This window comes from Salvelinus alpinus, chromosome 3 (genome assembly GCF_045679555.1).
Source record: "Salvelinus alpinus chromosome 3, SLU_Salpinus.1, whole genome shotgun sequence".
Classification (NCBI taxonomy): Eukaryota; Metazoa; Chordata; class Actinopteri; order Salmoniformes; family Salmonidae; genus Salvelinus; species Salvelinus alpinus.
This window is the reverse complement of record NC_092088.1, coordinates 37219773-37241501: the sequence shown is the minus strand read 5'-3', so window position 1 is coordinate 37241501 and position 21729 is coordinate 37219773. Positions and strand designations below refer to the sequence as shown.

The 21729-nt window shown below is 44.1% G+C and overlaps 1 protein-coding gene across 1 annotated transcript in view; it reads left to right on the top strand.

Annotated features, from left to right (window-relative positions):
- The first annotated feature begins 1232 nt into the window (after positions 1–1232).
- Positions 1233–21729, top strand: part of LOC139570627 (peroxisome proliferator-activated receptor gamma coactivator-related protein 1-like) — a 34197-nt gene continuing 13700 nt past the window's right edge. The window contains exons 1-12 of the mRNA XM_071392653.1: positions 1233–1399; positions 6655–6792; positions 6965–7117; positions 8332–8412; positions 8674–10780; positions 10938–10991; positions 15477–15537; positions 15821–15888; positions 16211–16919; positions 19613–19891; positions 20913–20991; positions 21258–21379. Coding sequence (XP_071248754.1) covers positions 1241–1399; positions 6655–6792; positions 6965–7117; positions 8332–8412; positions 8674–10780; positions 10938–10991; positions 15477–15537; positions 15821–15888; positions 16211–16919; positions 19613–19891; positions 20913–20991; positions 21258–21379 — 4010 coding nt within the window. The 5' untranslated portion in view covers positions 1233–1240. The remainder of the gene's footprint in view (positions 1400–6654; positions 6793–6964; positions 7118–8331; positions 8413–8673; positions 10781–10937; positions 10992–15476; positions 15538–15820; positions 15889–16210; positions 16920–19612; positions 19892–20912; positions 20992–21257; positions 21380–21729) is intronic.

Sequence of the window (21729 nt, the reverse complement as noted above, 5' to 3'; positions counted from 1 at the left end):
GAGGTATGCACCGAGGATCAGGAAAAAGATGAGTCTGTGACAGTAGGAGTGAAGTTTATGGAAAAAGTGGACTCTTGTCTTTTGGCTAATCCATTAAATGAAAATGTTGTGGTTTCATGGTGAGTGAAAAAGAGTTGGGTAATGTGGAATTGGTGAGGGTAAGCAGAAGTGGTCTAGTGATAATTGTTTGTGTTTCGGTTGGTCAGAGGGAGAATGCGCTCGGAGTAAAACGAATGGGGGCAAGAAAAGTGAATTGTTTAGCTCTCAAGAAAAGGGCACCAATGAAAGGAGTGATAACTGGGGTAGCAGTGAATTTAAAAGTTGACCAGCTGAGGGGAAAGATTCCCGGTGTATGTGATGCTCGTCGTTTGATGTGACGCAGACAGGGTGGCGAGAAGGGGGAAACAGAAGAGTCATTGTCTGTTCTTCTGAGTTTTGAAGTTGATCTTTGCCCGACAAAGTGAAGTTAGGATATAAGTTATCCTGTACGAGCGTATGTGCCGAATACATTACGATGTTACAGGTGTCAAGCTTATGGGCATGTGGCAGCACTGTGTAGGAGGGAGGGTCCAAGGTGTGAGAAGTGTGCAGAAGGGCATGAGACAAAGGAAGGTGTAGTATTGGGGAAAGTAGTGGAATGTGTTAATTGTAGGAGTACCCATGGAGCTGGGGATCAGACATGTCCCGTGCGAGAGAGGCAGGTTGAGGTTTCCAGTGTTAGAGTAGTGCAGAAGTTGTCATATGCTGAGGCAGTGAAGAAAGTAGAGGAAGATGGGTTAAGGGGGAGGAGTGGTGAGAGTAGTAGAGATATACCAGTACAGAGGGATAGGCCAAAAAGTGATATAAGTTTCAGTAAGATTGGATTTTTAGCATTTATAGCAATGGTTATCAACTGTACTGCAGAGATGGAACGGAAGTCGCAGAAAATGTAGGTTGTGGTGGCAGGTGCAGAGAGGTATTTGGGTGTGTGAGACTTGACATCAGAAGAGTTACAGGGTGTGTGTGTGGTGATATTCCATCCTTTCAGGTTGATGTCATGAGGTAGGAATAAATACATTGAATTAGTGGAGTAGGGTGGTGTTAATTTTATTTTATAACATTTTTTAATTAGTGAGTGTAGTGTTAGATGGTAGGGTATTTATTTAGTACATTTTTATTTTTCAAGCAAAGTGTAAGGGAGTTGTACTCGACACATTTAGAGTGTGAAGGGAGTTGTACTCCAGTCTAGTAGGTGGCGGTAATGCAACAAATTGGATGCCAACCACCGTTAAACCTCATAGAAGAAGAATTTTCACAGCGCGAGAGTGTTGTAACTAAAATGGCGGCGCGGTGGGTAGCATGCGATGAAATTTTAGCTGCCTGCAACATGGAATTTTTCTCAACAAATACTCTAGACGAGGTAAAGGTGATACTGTTGTATATTTGGTATCATGCGTGTATTTGTGCTGAATGGGAATGTCTCGTGTGCTGGGAATGATGCGCTGGAAAAGTGACACGTGGATACAGCCACTGTCCAGAACAAACATGGCATGGTTGATTATTAGCAGCCGGTTGGAGAATACTGATTACATCTAATCCCTTGATAAGTAGATCGATTATTTGTGTTTTCTTTAACTGCTGTAGTGACTAGGTAGCATCCAAAACAGTATGTGAAGTTGCCTGCTGGCTAACTAATCTATTGCTAGCCTGGATGTGTAACGTTAGTTAGCTAACGGTTAGATAGACAACGTGATTTTTGGCTTTAAATGTGTTGAACTCAAGTCTTTTGGATTTCATTGTTTACTAACTGCCTCGGTCAAACTAAAGTGGATGATTTTATATAGTCTAGTTATCCAATGGCCGTTCTTTAATGTACAAATATAGCCAACGTAAAACCACTTGGACAAGTGGTTTTAGCTAGCTACTGTAACGTTAGCTATAAGTTGGGAGATGTCCAGTTTGTTCGTCCGAGATGAGGCCATTGACAGCTAGTTGAAAGTCTGTAAAACATCGTGAAAGTCAATGTCTGGCAATGACATAATTTAACCAAATGTGCTGATTTTAATGAACCTATAATATCTATCTATATGCTTCATGATGATAGATGTTTCTTTAGCCTGTGCCTCTTCAAATTCAGTCTCGAGTCGGAGTAATTTACACGTGGTTCTAAATGCATGCCGTCGTAAAACGCTAAATTAGACTGCGTTCTCGTTATTATAAGTATTGTTAATAACTAGTAACAATATGTAATGTACAACAATGCCAATACCGGTTACGTTATTTTACAGTTGGCTGCAGGTAACTCGAGCTTGGTGTGTTAAAATTAGTGAAATCCCTGGCTACACTGAGTTGAAAACATGCAGGATTTTTTTTTTTTTTTTTAAATACATATGTTGGCACCACCTTGAGTGATTGGCAACTCATTTCTAATTACCTGCAGTTGTATATGATTATAATAGTTTTAAATAAAAAATTCCTCTGCCATGCTTATTTATGAGAAACACGTGGTGGGGAATGCATCACATGTTGACGGATTCAAACAGCTATACATTTACTCATTCAACTCAGAAACCAGAATACCATTGTCATTGTGTACATTTCAGACTACAAAAATATATTTGCGGTATTATTAGCACATGTGTGTTTACAATACTGCCTGTCTAGATTCCACGAGGTACCCTGCGATAGCGGAGCCCGGTTTGTTGCAGTGCAAAACGTGATAATTAGGAAGGAGATCTCTTGGGGCAACGTACGTGGTAGCAACATGTCCTTCTGGGCAGGGTCCAGTTCAATGGTGCACATAATGACATGTGGGTTACATAGATGATCGATGCTTGATACTGTGTTTGGACCATGAGTTTGTTGGTGATGTGGACACTAACATCGACGGGACTGAAGTGGAGCGGGTCGAGAGTTGCAAGTTCCTTGGTGTCCAAAGGGCTATACTAAGCCTACTGTTAATTAATGATACTTATTCTGCCACTGTAATTTGTTATCCGACCTGCTAACACTGACCGTAAAGCTGTCGCATTATAGTTGTCACTGTATGTTTCCCCTAGCATTTTTGCTGGTTAGATGGCAGGCTAGCAAGATACATTAATATTGCTCTAATTCGATTGTCTTAGAAATGTCGCGTAACTACTTCCAGCCTTTGCTTATCCTTGAACGATCTATGTATTTAGAAAAGTTGATTGTTGTTGGCTTGCTTATGTCATTTCAACAAGTTTGTTGTCACTAGTCAGAATGCGCATCGGCTGGTCATCTCACCCCGCTTGTTAGATATTATGCACTTGGATAGCTTGCTAGGCTATCAAACGTCCTTGCCATTTGATTTATCGCAGTAGCAGACTAACAGGAGGCAACAGGAATCTAACTGATCAGACTGGAACATGAGAGGAAAAGTGATCGGGTGGAATTATGAAGAGACGGGTGGATGGAGTAATACAGCGTTGCTCCATCCAAATCAGAGTAGCAGGATCAACGTAGAGCGAGCGCACTTATCTTTACAGACAGGCAAGCTATCCATTTAATTTATTTAGATCACGTAGCACCTCGCGCTTGATTGAAAGATGTGTGCGGACACCTGAAATTATAATTTTTTTCCGGATCATGGATAATTACGATTAACGTCAACGTACTTTCTGTATCAGGAATATTGGCCATACCGGTTACGAAACTCGTGTTGTCCGACAACTCGGCGCGCGCACACCGATGTGGAATTCACCTTGCCTCTTCAGAAGGTTGCAGGAAATACGAAACATTGATGCGTTCTGTTCATGTCTTATGATAAACTTGGGCTAATTAATTGTCAATACATTAAGTTGATTCCCTACGAAGTTCGCATATGGTTGTTTGGATTCCGTGTTAACGTCCGTGTTCTCCGCATCACAGGTTTTATAGCCGCCCCCTCGCACACCATCTGGATTTCGCTGTCATTATTTTGTATACCTTTACTTCACATTCTGTGGGCAGTTGGCAATTTGCGTCCGAATGCTCCCCTCAGGCTCATATTTGTTGAGGGGTGGAGTTTGTTTGTCCTGGCCTGCACCCACCGATTCAGCTTAATTTTGGTCAATTTTACTGCGGAACCTCTAACGGGTCGACAGTCAAATTTTTGTCATATGGTATAAAAAAAACGTGACCAACAGAAAATACTATGCAAGTAACTTACATGTTTCATTAAGAGCTTAATGAAAACAGGCTTGCTATTGTTTCATATTGTTGTACAGTCAAAAGGCTATAGCTTATTATTGAACATGCAACTGCTCTAATGAAGCAGCTTTTTCCAAAATGCTTTTAGCAGGTACCCACTTCTAAACAGCGCATCAAATGCCAGTGGTACATGCATGTGACCGATATGAAGATCTCCTTTAGAAATTTAGATGGGGGAGTCTTGATAGAAACAACAAGGATGGGTTGCTAATATGACAAGGATTGTGTCTTTGGGCTTCTGGACAATGAAAGTTTATGAAAACCAATGCAACAGGAGAGAAATGCTGGTTATTCCTCGAGTCAATTTCCGCTGCCCCACAGAAATGTAATTACTATAATAAAAAATCCTAATTAAAAAACGTTTATTTTTATTATTTATTATACATTGGTTGGGTCTGTCCGTCAATATTGGCCTTCTGCATCTGCAGTGAAAGGTGGGAGAGCAACAGCGGTGTTTCAGACCGTGAGACATCCCAAAAATCGGTATTCTCAATAAAACATCTAGTGTCCGAACTGTTTGTCCAACAAACTATTATGAAGGTGAGATTCACAAACATGTACAGTAACAGTGAAAAGTTTGGACGCTTACTCATTCCAGGTTTTTTTAATATTTCAATTCTTACTATATTCAACATTGTAGAATAAGTGAAGACCTCAACACTATGAAATAACACATGGAATCATGTAGTAACCCAAAAAGGGTTAAACAAATCAATATATTTTAGATTCTTCAAAGTAGCCACCCTTTGCCTTGACAGCTTTGCACACACTTGAAATTCTCTCAACCAGCTTCACCTGGAATGCTTTTCCAACAGTCTTGGAAGAGTTCCCAAATATGCTGGGCACTTGTTGGCTGCTTTTCCTTCACTGCGTTTCTATGGTCTAATGGCAGTAACAGTAAGGCCCCTATTTTAATGTTTCATCAAATAATTATTTTATCATTACACTCCAGTACTAGCTTTTTGAGGAGCTGCTCTCACACTGTCTGACAGGTGATGGGCCATTTTGTTACGCAAACTATGCTCTGTATGCTGTGCGCGTGTGATAAATAAGATGCGTGACAACTAACAAAAATGCATGCGTCAATTTCAATTCCACAAAATTATGCAAATTGACCTATAGACTGATAAGAATGACCGGTAAAATGTATTTTCGGCAGCTAATCAATTTTAAAGATTAACATCTCTGCGCTACGGATCCCTTTTACGGGATCATTTTCCTAAACAACCGCTGAATTGCAGGGCGCAAAATATTACTAAATATTTATAATCATGCAATCACAAGTGAAATATACCAAAACACAGCTTAGCTTGTTGTTAATCCACCTACCGTGTCAGATTTTGAAAATATGCTTTACAGCGAAAGTAATCCAAGCTTTTGTGAGTGTATCAATCAATGCTAGAACAGCTAGCCCCAAATTAGCATGGTCACGAAAGTCAGAAAAGCAATACATTTAATCGCTTACCTTTGATAATCTTCGGATGTTTGCACTCACGAGACTCCCAGTTACACAATAAATGTTCTTTTTGTTCGATAAATATTACTTTTATAACAAAAAAAACGCCTCAATGGAGGTTATGTTCAGAAAACCAAAGCCTCGTTCCGTTTGACGAAAATTCCAAAAAGTATCCGTAATGGTCGTAGAAACATGTCAAATGTTTTTTATAATCAATCCTCAGGTTGTTTTTAACAAACATAATCAATAATATTTCAAACGGACCGTAACCTATTCAATAAGAGCGAAAAATAAAATGGAGAGCTACCCTCTCGCGCGCAGGAACTAATCAGAGGACACCTGACTAGTTTTGAAAAATCTCGCTCATTTTTCAAAAAAAAGCCAGAAACTTTGTCTAAAGCCTGGTCACAGCCTGAGGAAGCCATTCGAAAAGGAATCTGGTTGATACCCCTTTAAATGGAAGAAAGACGGGCCAGGAAACAGATAAAAAAATAAAAAATCACTTCCGGGTTAGATTTTCTCAGGTTTTCGCCTGCAGAATCAGTTTTGTTATACTCACAGACAGTTTTGGAAACTTTGGAGTGTTTTCTATCCTAATCTGTAAATTATATGCATATTCTACGATCTGGACCTGAGAAATAGTCAGTTTACCTTGGGAACATTATTATAAAAAAATAAAAAAAATCTGACCCCTGGCGTCAAGAGGTTAACAGTTAACATCCAGCCTAACTAGCCCTAACGGACTCCATCGTCTGCTAGTGTGTAGGTAGGCCCTCTCTCCATGTGTAGGTTTGAGAGGAATGAAGCATGGTTAAAGTAATACAGCGAAAAATAAATACCACCCAGCCTATCAAATAGCAAGATGAAGCTATAAATAACTACTGGATATATTTATTAAACAGTACTTCAAATATGACTTAGACACGACTTGCCTAGGTGCTTGGGGGGATTTTTTGATCGTTCGACTGTCTCCGGGCTTACTGACCCAATCCCCCCCTCCCCATCAGGTGGTGAATCTCCATGGGGGCCTGTCCAGTGAAAGCGTGGCCAGACTGGAGCTGGAGACAGGAGAGGCTCTGGAGGCCCTCCACTGCTGTCTGGACCCCTCCATACTGTCCATCTTTGAGGACACACCCTCAGGAGAGGTAAGGCCCCAAGGACAAAGGTCAAACCATACCCTGTTTCCTATATAGTACAGTTCTTTACTTCAGACCAGAGACACATTTAGGTAGTAATTTTACTTTTTGGTAACTACAATAGTTACTTTGCTGAATTGTGTGAAATGTAACACCCCCAAAAAAACATGATTTTTCTCAGAATAAATTTGGACTTGATGAGGTGAACCAGGCTACGCTGCTCACAGCTTTGACGGAGATCCTGGATAACGTGGACAATGAGAACCTTTCCCACTTTGACACACTGCCAGACTCGGACCTACTGTCTGGCCAGAAATATCGGGAACACTCTCCGGTGAGTCCTAATAGACACCATACACATACGAACTGTGACCTTATCCCTGTTTGACATATTGCCCGACTCTGAACTATTATCAGGTCAGGGAACACACCCCTGTGAGTTCCCAGCTGGTCCTGGCCAACGTGCAAGCAGAGCTTGCACAAGGCTTGGGGAGTATACTGGGGTATATGGAACTAGCCCCAGGGTGGTTTTTCAATACCGTTTCTATACATTGTAATATTTGTAGCTACTGAAGTAAATTCCAGCAGTCAACTTGTGCAATATGTTAGAAGATAAAGCAGACTCCGATCTTCATTTCACCTGTCACATTATGAAGCTTACCATCGTTCCCTGTAACAGCTGAGACACTACACGTGTTTTACACGCTTCAGCACAAGGCGGTCCTGTTCTGTGAGCTTGTGTGGCCTACCACTTCGCTGCTGAACCATTGTTGCTCTTAGTTGTTTCCACGTCACAATAACATTTACATTTGACCAGGGCAGAAATTTGACAAAATTAGTTGTTGGAAAGGTGGCATCCTATGATGGTACGGTGTTCAAAGTCACTAAGCTCTACAGTACGGCCATTCTACTGCCAATGTTTGTCTATGGAGATTGCATGGCTGTGTGCACCTGTTGGCAACGGGTGTGGCTGAAATAGGCGAATCCACTCATTTGAAGGGGTGTCCACATAGTTTTGTGCATATGTAGTGTATTTCTTATGCTTTTATCTTATTTTCCTGCGTGGAAAAATAAGTTTAACTTGCTAGTTATCTAAGTAAGTGGCTGAATTAATAAGGTGACTGAACATCATATTGTGTTGGCTTTCTGCCATGTTTGAGAAGTTAACAAATCCAATGGGCTTCATCTGTACAGCTGCCACTGCTGTCTTTTTGATTTCTTAGTGTTTTTTTCCTCCTGGCATCTTTGTTGCAGTTCTCGTTTTCAAAACAAGATAATTAGCTCACTGAGGACTAGCATTTCTTTAGGCTTTATAATTTGGATATGCCATGTAGTAGTGCATATGTCTTAGTCACTTGGTTGAATGGACACTAAGTATAATCTAGTGGAGGCTAAGATAGACCCATCTTTAAGAAGCAAGGCTGTCTAACCGAATAGGCAACTGGAATTAATGACAACTTTTTGTGCTTAAACTGTGTTCTTGATTCACTGTTGATGTTGAGTTTGTCCTATGTGTGATTGTAATGTTTGTTTCTTCTCATATCGTAGCTGAGGAGACTGCTGTGCTTGTCCCGCTCGCCTCCAGAGAGAGAGACACTCTGCAACACACGACAGTTCTCCACAGGAAAGGTAGTTCATCTGCTTTCATTACATCCCAGTTGTAAATGCATTAGACTGTATCACTTTAGTTATTTTGGTATTTTCATATTGACACGTACATATGAAATCTTCAAGTCTTCATTCAAATAATTATTGCTTTAAAGTGCAGACACAACAAATGGTGTAGCCGGTGAGAAAGTCTGCATATACAGGTGGTCCAGACATTTTAAACCTCCAAGCTGAATGGAGAAAGCCCCAGACGTTGACCAGATGTTTCCCCTCTCTATCTAGAGTCTCCCCAGGACACAGAAGTCTGTCCAGAGGAGTGACGGAGAGGAGGAAGAGGATGGAGAGCAAGATCTCCTGAACTGGGATGGCCTGAATCTGCCTCTCCCGCTGGCTCTGGAGCAGCACATGGGGGAAGAGGGCGAGGATGGAGAGAGCATGTCAGTGAGTCTAGGAGAGCTGGTCAGACACATGCACCCTTACTGCATGGCCGTGTGCATGGAGAATGGGGAAGGGGAAGAACAGATGCTGGCAGAGAAAAGGATACTGCTGGAGGTGGTGGACCAGGGAGTGCATCGAGAATCTATATTTGCCCTCCCAGATATGGGCCTTTCCCTCTGTCATCCCTCTTTCTCCTTGCCTGGAGTAGAAGACTCATCCGAAGCGGAGCAGAGGGTTCCAGATGAAGTTTTGGAGGCCGCCATTTTGGAGACACAAGAGTCTGCGAATGATGATGTCGTAATTGGGGATGACCCAGCAGAGGTGGCTGGCCCTTCTGACCCCGCGGTGACCCTGAGGTCAGAGGCAAGGGGTGAGAAGGTCATCAACAGGAGACCAAAGGAGGAGACTGCAGAGAGATGTCCGTCTCGAAGGAAAAGGAAACGGAAAAACAAAATGGAGAATTCACCTCCCGAAGTCACACCTGAACCTGACCAGGCAGAGAGGAGGGTCCTGAGGAGAGCAGCCCAGGAATCCTCGCCCTGCGAGCCTGTCAAGGAGATAGCCAAACCGAAGAAAAAGGACAAGAACAAGTCGTTAACTTCCGCCATTTCTACGGCCGCCCCCGAGGCTCCAAAGCACAAGACGAGAGCGACACATACCGCCGAAAAACATGTGGAAGTCACCACCCTAGTACTTCCCAAACAACCCAGCATTAAGGTCATGCCCGCCTCTGACCTGTTGCCAATGACTATGACCCCCGAGAAGGTCTCCCAACCAACCACAGCCTGCGGGAAGCCTCAAGGCCCCCCAGCTTCTACAGCTAACCCAACTGCCCACCAGTTGATGGAAGCCCCCCAGTCAATGACAATCAACCTTCCCAGTGCCAACCCTGTATCAGTGGCCCCTCAGCCAACGATGCAGCCCAACATTGCCCCTCTAGTGGCCCACCAGGCGATCCCCCCTCAGGCTATTGAACCCAAACCCAAGCCCCTGTCCCTCCAGCAGTACCGGCTGCTGCGCCAGCAGAAGAAACTTGCCCCCCTAGAGAGACTGGAGGACCAGAGCGTCAAGTGGCCCATCCTCCTTGAGGCCCCTACAGAGCTGCCCCCCATCCCCTGCCTCCCCACCCCCTCCTCCAGAGGCCCCCACCCCTCCCCGGGGAAGAATGAGGTGGATGAAGTGAAAGCAGCCTGGCAGCCCATGGGACCAGGAGCACCTCCTACACCTGAAGCCCTGCTGGTGCCTCCTGCTTACATGCAGGCCTCCAAGTCATATTCCTCTAGCAAAGTTGCTATTGAAAATGCGGCCCTTACCACCCCTCCCCAGCAAGCGGCTATTCCTACTCCACAGTCATCTAAAGCTAGCCAACTCCAGCCCCTAATCTCCGCTATGCCTGCATCCAGTACTGTGAAGGTGATACCATCCCAAACCCCCTCTACCAAGGCCCAGACCCTTTCTGTGAAGTGTTGTATACCCCAGGCCCCCCAGCCTGCACTCTCAAACCCCCTGCGCCAGTCTCAGCTACCCTCCTTGAAGCCTGTGGCCCTTATCAAATCTCAGAGCTCCAGTGGAGCCTCTTCTAAAACCACTACAGATGCCCACAGGTCCACCTTAATTGCTCCTATACCCCAAAAACCCACCCCCGTCGCTACTATTGTACCCAAGAGAACTTTAAACCCCAACACTGCTGCTGTTTGTGTACAGAAACCTACCCCTGCTGCTGCTCTGAAGGTGTCTACTAATCTCCAGAAGGGAGTAGTTGCTATGCTCCAGCCTAGGGTGCCTGAGCTACCTACCATCACTCCTGTGTCTACCCTAGCCAAGCCCTCCAACGCCCAGGCCTTCAAACCTCCAGTCTTCAAACCTCCAGTGAGGTGTTCTCCAGCCCAGGAGGCCCCCAAAGCCAGGAGTCCTACTCAGGAGCTGATGGAGGCCTTCACCAGTGAAATCGGTGAGGGGATATACTGAACTTACTACTGAGTCTCTGGTTGCTTGGATGTTAGATTTGCCACTTCCGTAGAGCAATTACAAACATGTAAAGTGTTTTCTCCTGGCTTTAGTTGTTGTGGTTTATTGGTATAGTAGTGAGTGGTTGTTCTCTCTCACAGGTATTGAAGCTGCAGACCTCACCAGCCTGCTGGAGCAGTTTGAAGAGACACAAGGTGAGTGATATGGACTCTGAGGTATTGACACGAGTTCTCTCTGGCTGTAGGGGACAGTTTTTAAAAAATGACTGCCAAATTTCTTCAGTAGTTCCCATTTCTTTCACATTTCCATGTTTCTTTGGCATTGCCGATATTTCATATATGACAAAGTACTGAAAAATAGCATTTCTGTTAGAAAACTGCCAGGAATTCTGCTTCAAATGGCTGACTGTTTCCCACTGAAGTAAAATCCATGTAACCCTTCTATGGCATACTTGTGGCTTAATGGTCTTAGCGTTGGCTAACATCTGTGTGACTTGGTATTGGCTAAAAGCTCAGTGTGTCAGCTAGTTCAGTAGTACTGTACTAAATCTGTCCCCAGAATCACTTTCACTGGATTGTGTGATGAAAAGGTGGGGTGAAGGGTTGCAGAGCTGGGCTACCTCTGGCCTTAATTGACTGATGAGATGGTTGGAGGAATTTAGTGCCAAGACTTTTAAGGTCCTTATGAAGTCAATGGCTGACCCAAGCATTTGGCTTTGCAGTTCGATCTGGAACGTGCTCATTGTCTTACGTGTTTTGGTGCAGGTTAGTAGCTTGCGAAGCAGCGCTGGACGTGTTGTCTTTTATATTCATGAGTTATCTAAAGAGGGGCTTTCATACTTTGGGTTTGAGAGCCACATTTTCCTTCGGTTTAGTGATGATTCCTGGTTAAATCTAGTCATGTAGAAACATCCAATTATCAACTGTTCACATGTAAGGAGCATTCTCAGTAGGTTATCAGTATGTCATTCGTTGAGGCCTTTCTGTGTTTTAGCCTAGTTTTTAATTCCAACACACTAAGGCAATTGAGTTCATTGTTGGTTACTTCATATACTGTTTTATGTGAGTGTATATTCTGCACGTGAACATGGTGGTGACATTATCTAATCTAGCTACGTGCCCACTCTGGCATTTTAGAAAGCATTGATTTTCAGGTCCAAACATTGAGGTGAAAGTTGGAAACATGGGATATAGTTGTTTCAGGAGATGGATTTTGAGAACACTCTATGCTTTTTAGTAACCTGTTCCCATGTAGTTATCCCCAAGGAGAAAATTGGGGTAACATTTTCTTCCATTACTACTTTAATGTGTGAGAGTGAAATCAAATTGTATTCGTCAACAACAGGGTGTAGACTAACAGTGAAATGCTTATTTACGGGCCCTTCCCAACAATGCAGAGAATGAAAATAAAGAAATAATAGAAGTTATGACGCGTAATAATAATAAATACACAATGAGTAACAATAACTTGGCTATATACACGGTGTACCAGTACCGAGTCGATGTTCAGGGCTACAAGGTAATTTTGGTAGATACAGTTAAAGTCGGAAGTTTACATACACCGTAGCCAAATACATTTAAACTTAGTTTTTTACAATTCCTGACTTTTAATCCTAGTAAAAATTCACTGTCTTAGGTCAGTTAGGATCACCACTTTATTTTAAGAATGTGGAATGTCAGAATAATAGTAGAGAATTATTTATCAGCTTTTATTTCTTTCATCACATTCCCAGTGGGTCAGAAGTTTACATGCACTCAATAAATTTTTCGAATCAAATTTTATTTGTCACGTGCGCTTAATACATCAGTTGAAGACCTTACAGTGAAATGCTTACTTACAGGCTCTAACCAATAGTGCAAAAAAGGTATTAGGTGAACAATAGGTAGGTAAAGAAATAAAACGACAGTAAAAAGACAGGCTATAAAAGTAGCGAGGCTACATACAGATACCAGTTAGTCAGGCTGATTGAGTTAGTATGTACATTATTTTTTTTATTTTTTTTTATTTTTTATTTAAATTTTTATCCCCTTTTCTCCCCAATTTTTCGTGATATCCAATCGCTAGTAATTACTATCTTGTCTCATCGCTACAACTCCCGTACGGGCTCGGGAGAGACGAAGGTCGAAAGTCATGCGTCCTCCGAAGCACAACCCAACCAAGCCGCACTGCTTCTTAACACAGCGCGCCTCCAACCCGGAAGCCAGCCGCACCAATGTGTCGGAGGAAACACCGTGCACCCGCCCCCCTCGGTTAGCGCGCACTGCGCCCGGCCCGCCACAGGAGTCGCTGGAGCGCGATGAGACAAGGATATCCCTACCGGCCGAACCCTCCCTAACCCGGACGACGCTAAGCCAATTGTGCGTCGCCCCACGGACCTCCCGGTCGCGGCCGGCTGCGACAGAGCCCGGGCGCGAACCCAGACTCTGGTGGCGCAGCATAGCACTGCGATGCAGTGCTCTAGACCACTGCGCCACCCGGGAGGCAGTATGTACATTTAGATATGGTTAAAGTGACTATGCATATATGATGAACAGAAAGTAGCAGTAGCGTAAAAGAGGGGGTGGTGGGTGGAACACAATGCAGATAGCCCGGTTAGCTAATGTGCGGGAGCACTGGTTGGTCGGCCCAATTGAGGTAGTATGTACATGAATCTATAGTTAAAGTGACTATGCATATATGATAAACAGAGAGTAGCAGCAGCGTAAAAAGAGGGGTTGGGGTGCACACAATGCAAATAGTCCGGGTAGCCATTTGATGACCTGTTCAGGAGTCTTATGGCTTGGGGGTAAAAATTGTTGAGAAGCCTTTTTGTCCTAGACTTGGCACTCCGGTACCGCTTGCCATGCGGTAGTAGAGAGAACAGTCTATGGCTGGGGTCTTTGACAATTTTTAGGGCCTTCCTCTGACACCGCCTGGTGTAGAGGTCCTGGATGGCAGGGAGCTCAGCCCCAGTGATGATCTGGGCAATACGCACTACCCTCTGTAGCGCCTTGTGATCAGATCCCAAGCAGTTGCCATACCAAGTGGTGATGCAGTCAGTCAAGATGCTCTCAATTGTGCAGCTGTAGGACATTTTGAGGATCTGAGGGCCCATGCCAAGTCTTTTTAGCCTCTTGATGGGGACGAGGCATTGTCATTGCCATGATTGATCCTTCGTGATGTCGACACTGAGGAACTTGAAGCTCTTGACCTGCTCCACTACAGACCTGTGAATGTTGGCGTGCTCGGCCCCTCATTTCTTGTAGTCCATGATCAGCTCCTTTTATCTTTCTAACGTTAAGGGGGAGGTTGTTGTCTTGGCACCACAGTGCCAGGTCTCTGGCCAACTCTCTATAGGCGGTCTCATCCTTGTCGGTGATCAGGCCTTCCAACGACGTGTCTTCAGCACACTTAGTCGTGCGCTGCCATGCAGTCGTTGGTGAACTAGAAGTAAAGGAGAGGACTAAGCATGCACCCCTGAGGGGCCCCTGTGTTGAGGGTCAGCGTGGCAGATCTGTTGTTGCCTACCCTCACCAACTGATGGTGGCCCGTCAGGAAGTCCAGGATCCAGTTGCAGAGGGAGGTGTCCCAGGGTCCTTAGCTTAGTGATGAGCTTGGAGGACACTGGTGTTGAACGCTGAGCTGTAGTCAATGAACAGCATTCTCACTTAGGTGTTTCTCTTGTCCAGGTGGTAGTGCAATAAAGATTGCGTCATCTGGATCTTTTGGGGCAGTATACGATTTGGAGTGGGTCCAGGGTGTCTGGCATGATGGTGTTGATGCGAGTCATGACCAGACTTTTGCAGCATTTTATGGCTACAGGTAGTCCTTTAGACAGGTTACCTTGGTGTTCTTTGGCACATGGACTATGGTGGTCTGCTTGGAACAGGGAACATTTAAAAATGTCAGTGAAGACAATTGCAAACTGGTCAGCACATGCTCAGAGTACGCGTCATGGTAATCCATCTGGCCCTGTGAATGTTAACCTGTTTGTCTTACTCGCATAGGCTACGGCGAGCGTGATCACACAGTTGTCTGGAACAGCTGGTGCTCTCATGTATGTTTGTCCTGTATTGAGGCTTTGCCTGTTTGATGGCTCGTCGTGGCGGGATTTCTTATAAGTGTCCTGATTAGTGTCCTGCTCCTTGAAACCGGCAGCTCTAGCCTTTAGCTAGGTCCGGGTGTTGCCTGTTTTCCATTGCTTCTGGTACGTACGTTCACTCTGGGGTCGACACACTTATTAATGAAGCCGGTGACAGATGTGCTAAACACCTCAATGCCATCGGATGAATCCCGGAACATATTCCAGTCTGTGCTAGCGAAGCAATCCTGTAGCTTAGTCAGGGCAGCAGCTATGTGGTCATGTCGGCTGAGCTGCTGGAATTCTGCCCTGTTCACAAATCCATTTAACTCTCGCACTGCTTCCTTTCTCTGGCTGGAAGTACAGGCCCCAGCTAGAACAAGGAGCCAGACGTGTTTGTCGGCCCCTCCACTGGCGTGTGTGTAATGACACCACGTCTGACTAGTCCAGGCCTAGCATACTGGCTGAAACCTCCATGTAGATGTCCCAAAATCTAAATGATATCATGGAAACAAGTCCTTATGATGTTTTGTTGGTGGAGAATGGTAACTGTGCTACCCTACCCCCTTCCTCCATCCCTTGCTTTTACTCATGCTTTCTCTTCCCCCTCTCTCTCCAGCTAAAGAGGAGCAGTGTGTTCCGGAGGTCTCTGGTAGAGCAGCAGCTGTAGGAAACTCTAGGTGAGTTACCCTACAGCCCCATGCTGCTCTGGGTCGGTGTGTATGTATGTGTACGTGCGTGTGTGTATGGAGAGCCTTCGCCAAGACCTACCGCAAACCGAAGTCCTTGACTTCTGACCCCACAATGGGCCAAGCGCTCAACCATTTTCTATTTGTTTCTGTTCAGCAATTCGAAAATGTTCTACTGTCTTCGTCTGTGTGTTTTCTGGACCACGCCATAGACTCCTCTTAGAAGTGTACATGTTCAATAAAGCAGTGTGTTGAAGGTTTGTTTCTATCGTAGTGTGGCGCAACCATGTGATAGGACCCCTGTGGAGAGAGTCCGAGCGCATGAGCTGACCAGCACTGCAGGTACGAACTACTGTACACACACTGTTCACCCTGTTAGCTGCTAATGGTAATTTTATAGTGCAAATGCTAATCACACACCAATCACCCTGTACATTGCTAATGCTAATAATACACTGCTAACATACTAAAAACAAGGAAGAAGTTTACACCACTAACCTAAATCGCACTGTCACTCAATGGAGTAATGAAAAGTTGCCTGTTTCTCTTGGTAAAATGCTTGATATCCATTAATGTCTTTCAAAATCTACCTTCAAATGGCTGTCAGAGGTATTCTGCTTCAGATGGAACAGTAGCTGACTACTCTGTTCCCATCTCTTTCCAGATCTGACTCCTCCAGCTACCCCTCCTCACCAGATGTGGAAGCCCCTGGTCCCAATTGCCCTCCTTGGTAAGAGCCGAGCCACTGAGGCCCCCAAACCATCACCCTCCAAGGCCATCCAGATCGACGCGCATCCCCTGCACTCCAACAAGCTTCGGAGCAAGACCTCTAGCCCCCCTATAACTCCCACCCCCAATCCAGTGTCTCTCACCCTGGCCTTTTCAGACCACGACTACTCCCTCCTTCAGAAGGAACCCATGGCTATTGCAAGAGAGCCAGGCAAGCGCTGGAATGTCAAACAGCAAGCAGCCATCACCATCGAGCCACTTGGCAGCAACACTACCTGGGTACCCCAGAGGATCCCTGCCCCCTCCCTCCAAACCCTCACAACTGCCCTGGGTACGAAGAACCATCAGGCCCCCCTAGTTCCCCAGCCCCTGGATGTAAAGACTGACAGGACTAGCTCTGTGCTGGAGACCCCTGATGCCTCTCCCACCAGGCTGATGGACCAGGCTGGTCCCCTGGAGAGGAGTCCCAAGAAAGGGAGGTCTTACCGAAGTTACAATAATACCTTCTCCCACAGGCCTAGCCCAAGCCCCAGGCGAGGAAGGAAGAGGAAAAGGAGTATCCACCGTTCCTCCAGCCCTGACTTTACTGACTCGGAGTCGGACTCCTCTTCTCAGTCTAGATCTCGCTCTCTACCCAGGAAGAGGTGAGATGCTCATCTCCCTGCTTATTTCTGTCTTTATAGCTATTTGTCCCCCCTGTCACCTGGCAAGGCGGTGTCCTCTAATGGCACGGAGTCTTATATCTGTCAGGGGAAAAGAGAATGTCATATTCATCCCAGTCATCTCTATTCAGTGAGGAAAAAAGCTGGTTCATGGGCACAGATTAGAGGTCGACTGATCATGAATTTTCAACGCCGATACCAATTATTGGTGGACCAAAAAAGCCAACACCGATTTTAATCGGGCGTTTTTTTATATATATATATTTGTAATAATGACAATTACAACAATACTGAATGAACCCTTTTATTTTAACTTAATATAATACATAAATAAAATCTGTTTAGTCTCAAATAAATAAGGAAACGTGTTCAATTTGGTTTAAATAATGCAAAAAGAACGTGTTGGAGAAGAAAGTACAATATGTGCCATGTAAAAAAAGCTAACGTTTAAGTTCCTTGCTCAGAACATGAGAACATATGAAAGCTCGTGGTTCAATATTCCCAGTTAAGAAGTTTTTGGTGTAGTTAATATAGGAATTATGACGCGTAGACTATTTCTCTCTATACCATTTGTATTTTATATACCTTTGACTATTGGATGTTCTTATAGGCACTTTAGTATTGCCAGCCTAATCTCGGGAGTTGATAAACAGCGCTGTGCTTCAAGCATTGCTAAGAGCTGCTCGAATTAATGAATGCTTACGAGCCTACTGCTGCCTACCACCACTCAGTCAGACTGCTCTATCAAATATCAAATCATATACTTAATTATAATAAACACACAGAAATACGAGCCTTTGGTCATTAATATGGTCAAATCCGGAAAATATCATTTAGAAAACAAAATGATTATTCTTTCAGTGAAATACGGAACCGTTCCGTATTTTGCCGAACGGGTGGCAACCCTAAGTCTAAATATTGCTGTTACATTGCACAACCTTCAATGTTATGTAAAATTCTGGCAAATTAATATGGTCTTTGTTAGGAAGAAACACAGTTCGCAATGAGCCAGGCGGCCCAAACTGTTGCATATACCCTGAATCTGCTTGCACTGAACGCAAGAGAAATGACACAATTTCCCTAGTTAATATTGCCTGCTAACATGACTTTCTTAACTAAATATGCAGGTTTAAACATTTTTACTTCTGTGTATTGATGTTTATGGTTAGGTACATATGTGCAGCGAACGTGCTTTTTTCACAAATGTGCTTCTGTTAAATCATCACCCGTTTGTTGAAGTAGGCTGTGATTTGATGATAAATTAACAGGCACCGCGTTGATTATATGCAACGCAGGACAAGCTAGTTAACCTAGTAATATCATCAACCATGTGCAGTTAACTAGTGATTATGTGAAGATTGAATGTTTTTTATAAGATAAGTTTAATGTTAGCTAGCAACTTACCATGGCTCATTGCAGCCACAGGGTCCTTTTGACGCTGCACTCACGTAACAGGTGGTCAGCCTGCCACGCAGTTTCCTCATGGATTGCAATGTAATCGGACATAATCGGTGTCCAAAAAGGCCGATTACCGATTGTTATGAAAACTTTAAATTGGCCCTAATTAATAGGCCATGCCGACTAATCGGTCGACCTCTAGCACAGATGTATCTGTTTTGAACAAATACAGTACCAGTCAAAAGGATTTTTCTTTATTTTTACTATTTTCTACATTGTAGAATAATAGTGAAGACATCAAAACTATGAAATAACACATATGGAATCATGTAGTAACCAAAAAAGTGTTTAAAAAATCGAAATATATATTTGAGGTTCTTCAAAGTAGCCACCCTTTGCATTGATGACAGCTTTGCACACTCTTGGCATTCTCTCAACCAGCTTAATGATGTAGTCACCTGGAATGCATTTCAATTAACAGGTGTGCCTTGTTAAAAGTTAATTTGTGGAATTTATTTTCTCCTTAATGTGTTTGAGCCAATCAGTTGTGTTGTGACAAGGTAGGGGTGGATTACAGAAGATGGCCCTATTTGGTAAAATACCAAGTCCATATTATGGCAAGAACAGCTCAAATAAGCAAAGAGAAATGACAGTCCATCATTACTTTAAGACATGAAGGTCAGTCAATCCAGAAAATATCAAGAACTTTTAAATCTTCAAGTGCAGTTGCAAAAACCATCAAGCGTTATGATGGAACTGGCTCTCATGAGGACTGCCACAGGAAAGAAAGACCCAAAGTTAACTCTGCTGTAGAGGACAAGTTCATTAGTTACCAGCCTCAAATAGCAGCCCAGATAAATGCTTCACAGAGTTCAAGTAACAGACACATCTCAACATCAACAGAGGAGACTGTGAGCTAGGCATTCATGGTCGAATTGCTGTGAAGAAACCACTACTAAAGGACACGGCCAAGAAACACGATCAATGGACATTAGACCGGTGGAAATCGGTCCTTTTGGTCTGTCCAAATTTGAGAATTTTGGTTACAACCGCCGTGTCTTTGTTTTGATTTGTTTAACACTTTTTTTTGGTTACTACATTATTCCATATGTGTTTCATAGTTTGTTCTATCTCCCCCCCTCCATCTGCTACCAATATAGCAATCAAAAAGGTGATGTCATTGGCTTAAACCAATATGACTAATGGCGATATCCAGTCCATCCTAATCTGACATTACTGACAGATTCCCTTCTCCTTCCCGTTCATCTCTCCTCCAGGTACAGGCCTCGTCACTCTGATAGCAGCTTCAGTGCCTCATCTTGCTCCTCCTCTTGCTCCTCCTCTTGCTCCTCCTCTTGCTCCTCCTCTTGCTCCTCCTCTTGCTCCTCCTCTTGCTCCTCCTCTTGCTCCTCCTCTCGTTCCTCCTCTCCTTCCCTGGCCTGCTTTCCAAGGCGGCGGCGATATTCCTACTCCTCTTCCCGATCAGGATCATGGAGTAGGTCCCGTTCCCGCTCTCCCCACAGACGGGCGTGGAGTAGATGCAGCAGACAACGCAGGTAATTAAAGCACTTTCCTCATAAACAACCATGAGTTACATTTTTTTCCTATGGTATTGGTCAGTTCAAATTAACCAAAAATGCATACATGCAGTGCAGTCAGATCAGTGTATGTTTTCCTGAATACTTGGGATAGGATAACATCATTTACAGTGCATTTGTAAAGTATTCAGAACACTTGACTCTTTCCACGTTTTGTTACGTTACAGCCTTATTCTAAAATTCATGAAATTGTTTTTCCCCGTACCCCATAATGACAAAGCAAAAACAGTTTTTCAGAAATATTAGCAAAATTATAAAAAATGAAATATAAAATGTACGTAAGTATTAAGACCCTTTACTCAGTGTTTTGTTGAAGCACCTTTGGCAGCGATTGGCACACCTATATTTGGGGAGTTTCTCCCATTCTTCTCTGCAGATCCTCAAGGTCTGTCAGGTTGGATGGGGAGCGTCGCTGTACAGCTATTTTTAGGTCTCTCCAGAGATGTTTGATCGGGTTCAAGTCCAGACTCTGGCTGGTCCACTCAGGGACATTCAGAGACTTGTCCCGAAGCCACTACTGCATTGTCTTGGCTGTGTGTTTAGGGTCATTGTCCTTTTGGAAGGTGAACCTTCGTCCCAGTCGGAAGTCCTAAGTGCTCTGGAGCATGTTTTCATCAAGGATCTCTCTGTACTTTGCTCCGTTCATGTTTCCCTTGATCCTAACTAGTCCCTGCCACTGAAAAACATCCCCACAGCATGGTGCTGCCACCATACTTCACCTTAGGGATGGTATTGGCCAGGTGATGAGTGGTGCCTGGTTTCCTCCAGACCTGATGCTTGGCATTCAGGCCAACGGTTTGTTATGGGGTATTGTGTGTAGATTTTTATTTGATCCAGTTTAGAATAAGACTAACGTAACAACATTTGGAAAAAGTGAATGGGTCTGAATACTTTATGAATGCACTGTACTTAGCTTCATGGATACAGATTTTTAGTTATATAACATTGACCACGTCTCCTATTCCGTTTCTTTCCACAGCCCGTCTTTCAGACCAGGCTACCGGCCTGAATCTAGAGAAAACAGTGAGGTGGGGAAGAGACTCACAGATAAAGCCATTGTGAGTACATTTCTATTAAAGTGAAGTTGGCCATTGATGATAAGTCAGAACGGGACAGTCTGTGGGGGTCACTGGGTCAAGGTCACGTTCTGTGTTTCTGGGTTCAGTTTCCCAGAGCAGCGTCTTCTTTTCAGTTGAAGACATAGGCATTTGTCTGAGAAGGGCCCCTTCTCAGACATTGAAGCCAATAGTGCCTTGTCTGATACCGTGTGTATGGTGCAGAACAATAACTGTCAGCTGACTAATGCCGTACTCTCTCCCCTCAGGAGGAGCGTAGGGTTGTTTACGTAGGGCGAATCCGAGAGACAATGACTCATAAAGAGCTGAAGGAACGCTTCTCTCTGTACGGAGAAATTGAGGAGTGCACTTTACATTTCAGAGGCCATGGGTAAGTACTCTTTAACACCAGTCATGTTTTGTTTCAATAACGAGTAATGCCTGGAACCTGGCTCATGTTCTGTCGGCACGATATGGAAAACATTTTGAAACTAAAAACTAGTTCTATTGAACAGGTCTGAATCCTACCTAGGGCTGTTACGGTGACCATTTTACCTCTACACCGGCAGTCATGAGTCAGGATTGCAGTCAAATTCCACGTGACCGTTGAGTCACGGTAACGAGGATTCTCCAAAACTGCGCTCTGATGTCTATTAGTAGCCTACCAAACTTGCTAACGGCAAGTCGTTAATGGCCTGGTACTCAATGCTCTATTTTCCCTCTAATCACGCTGACATCAAT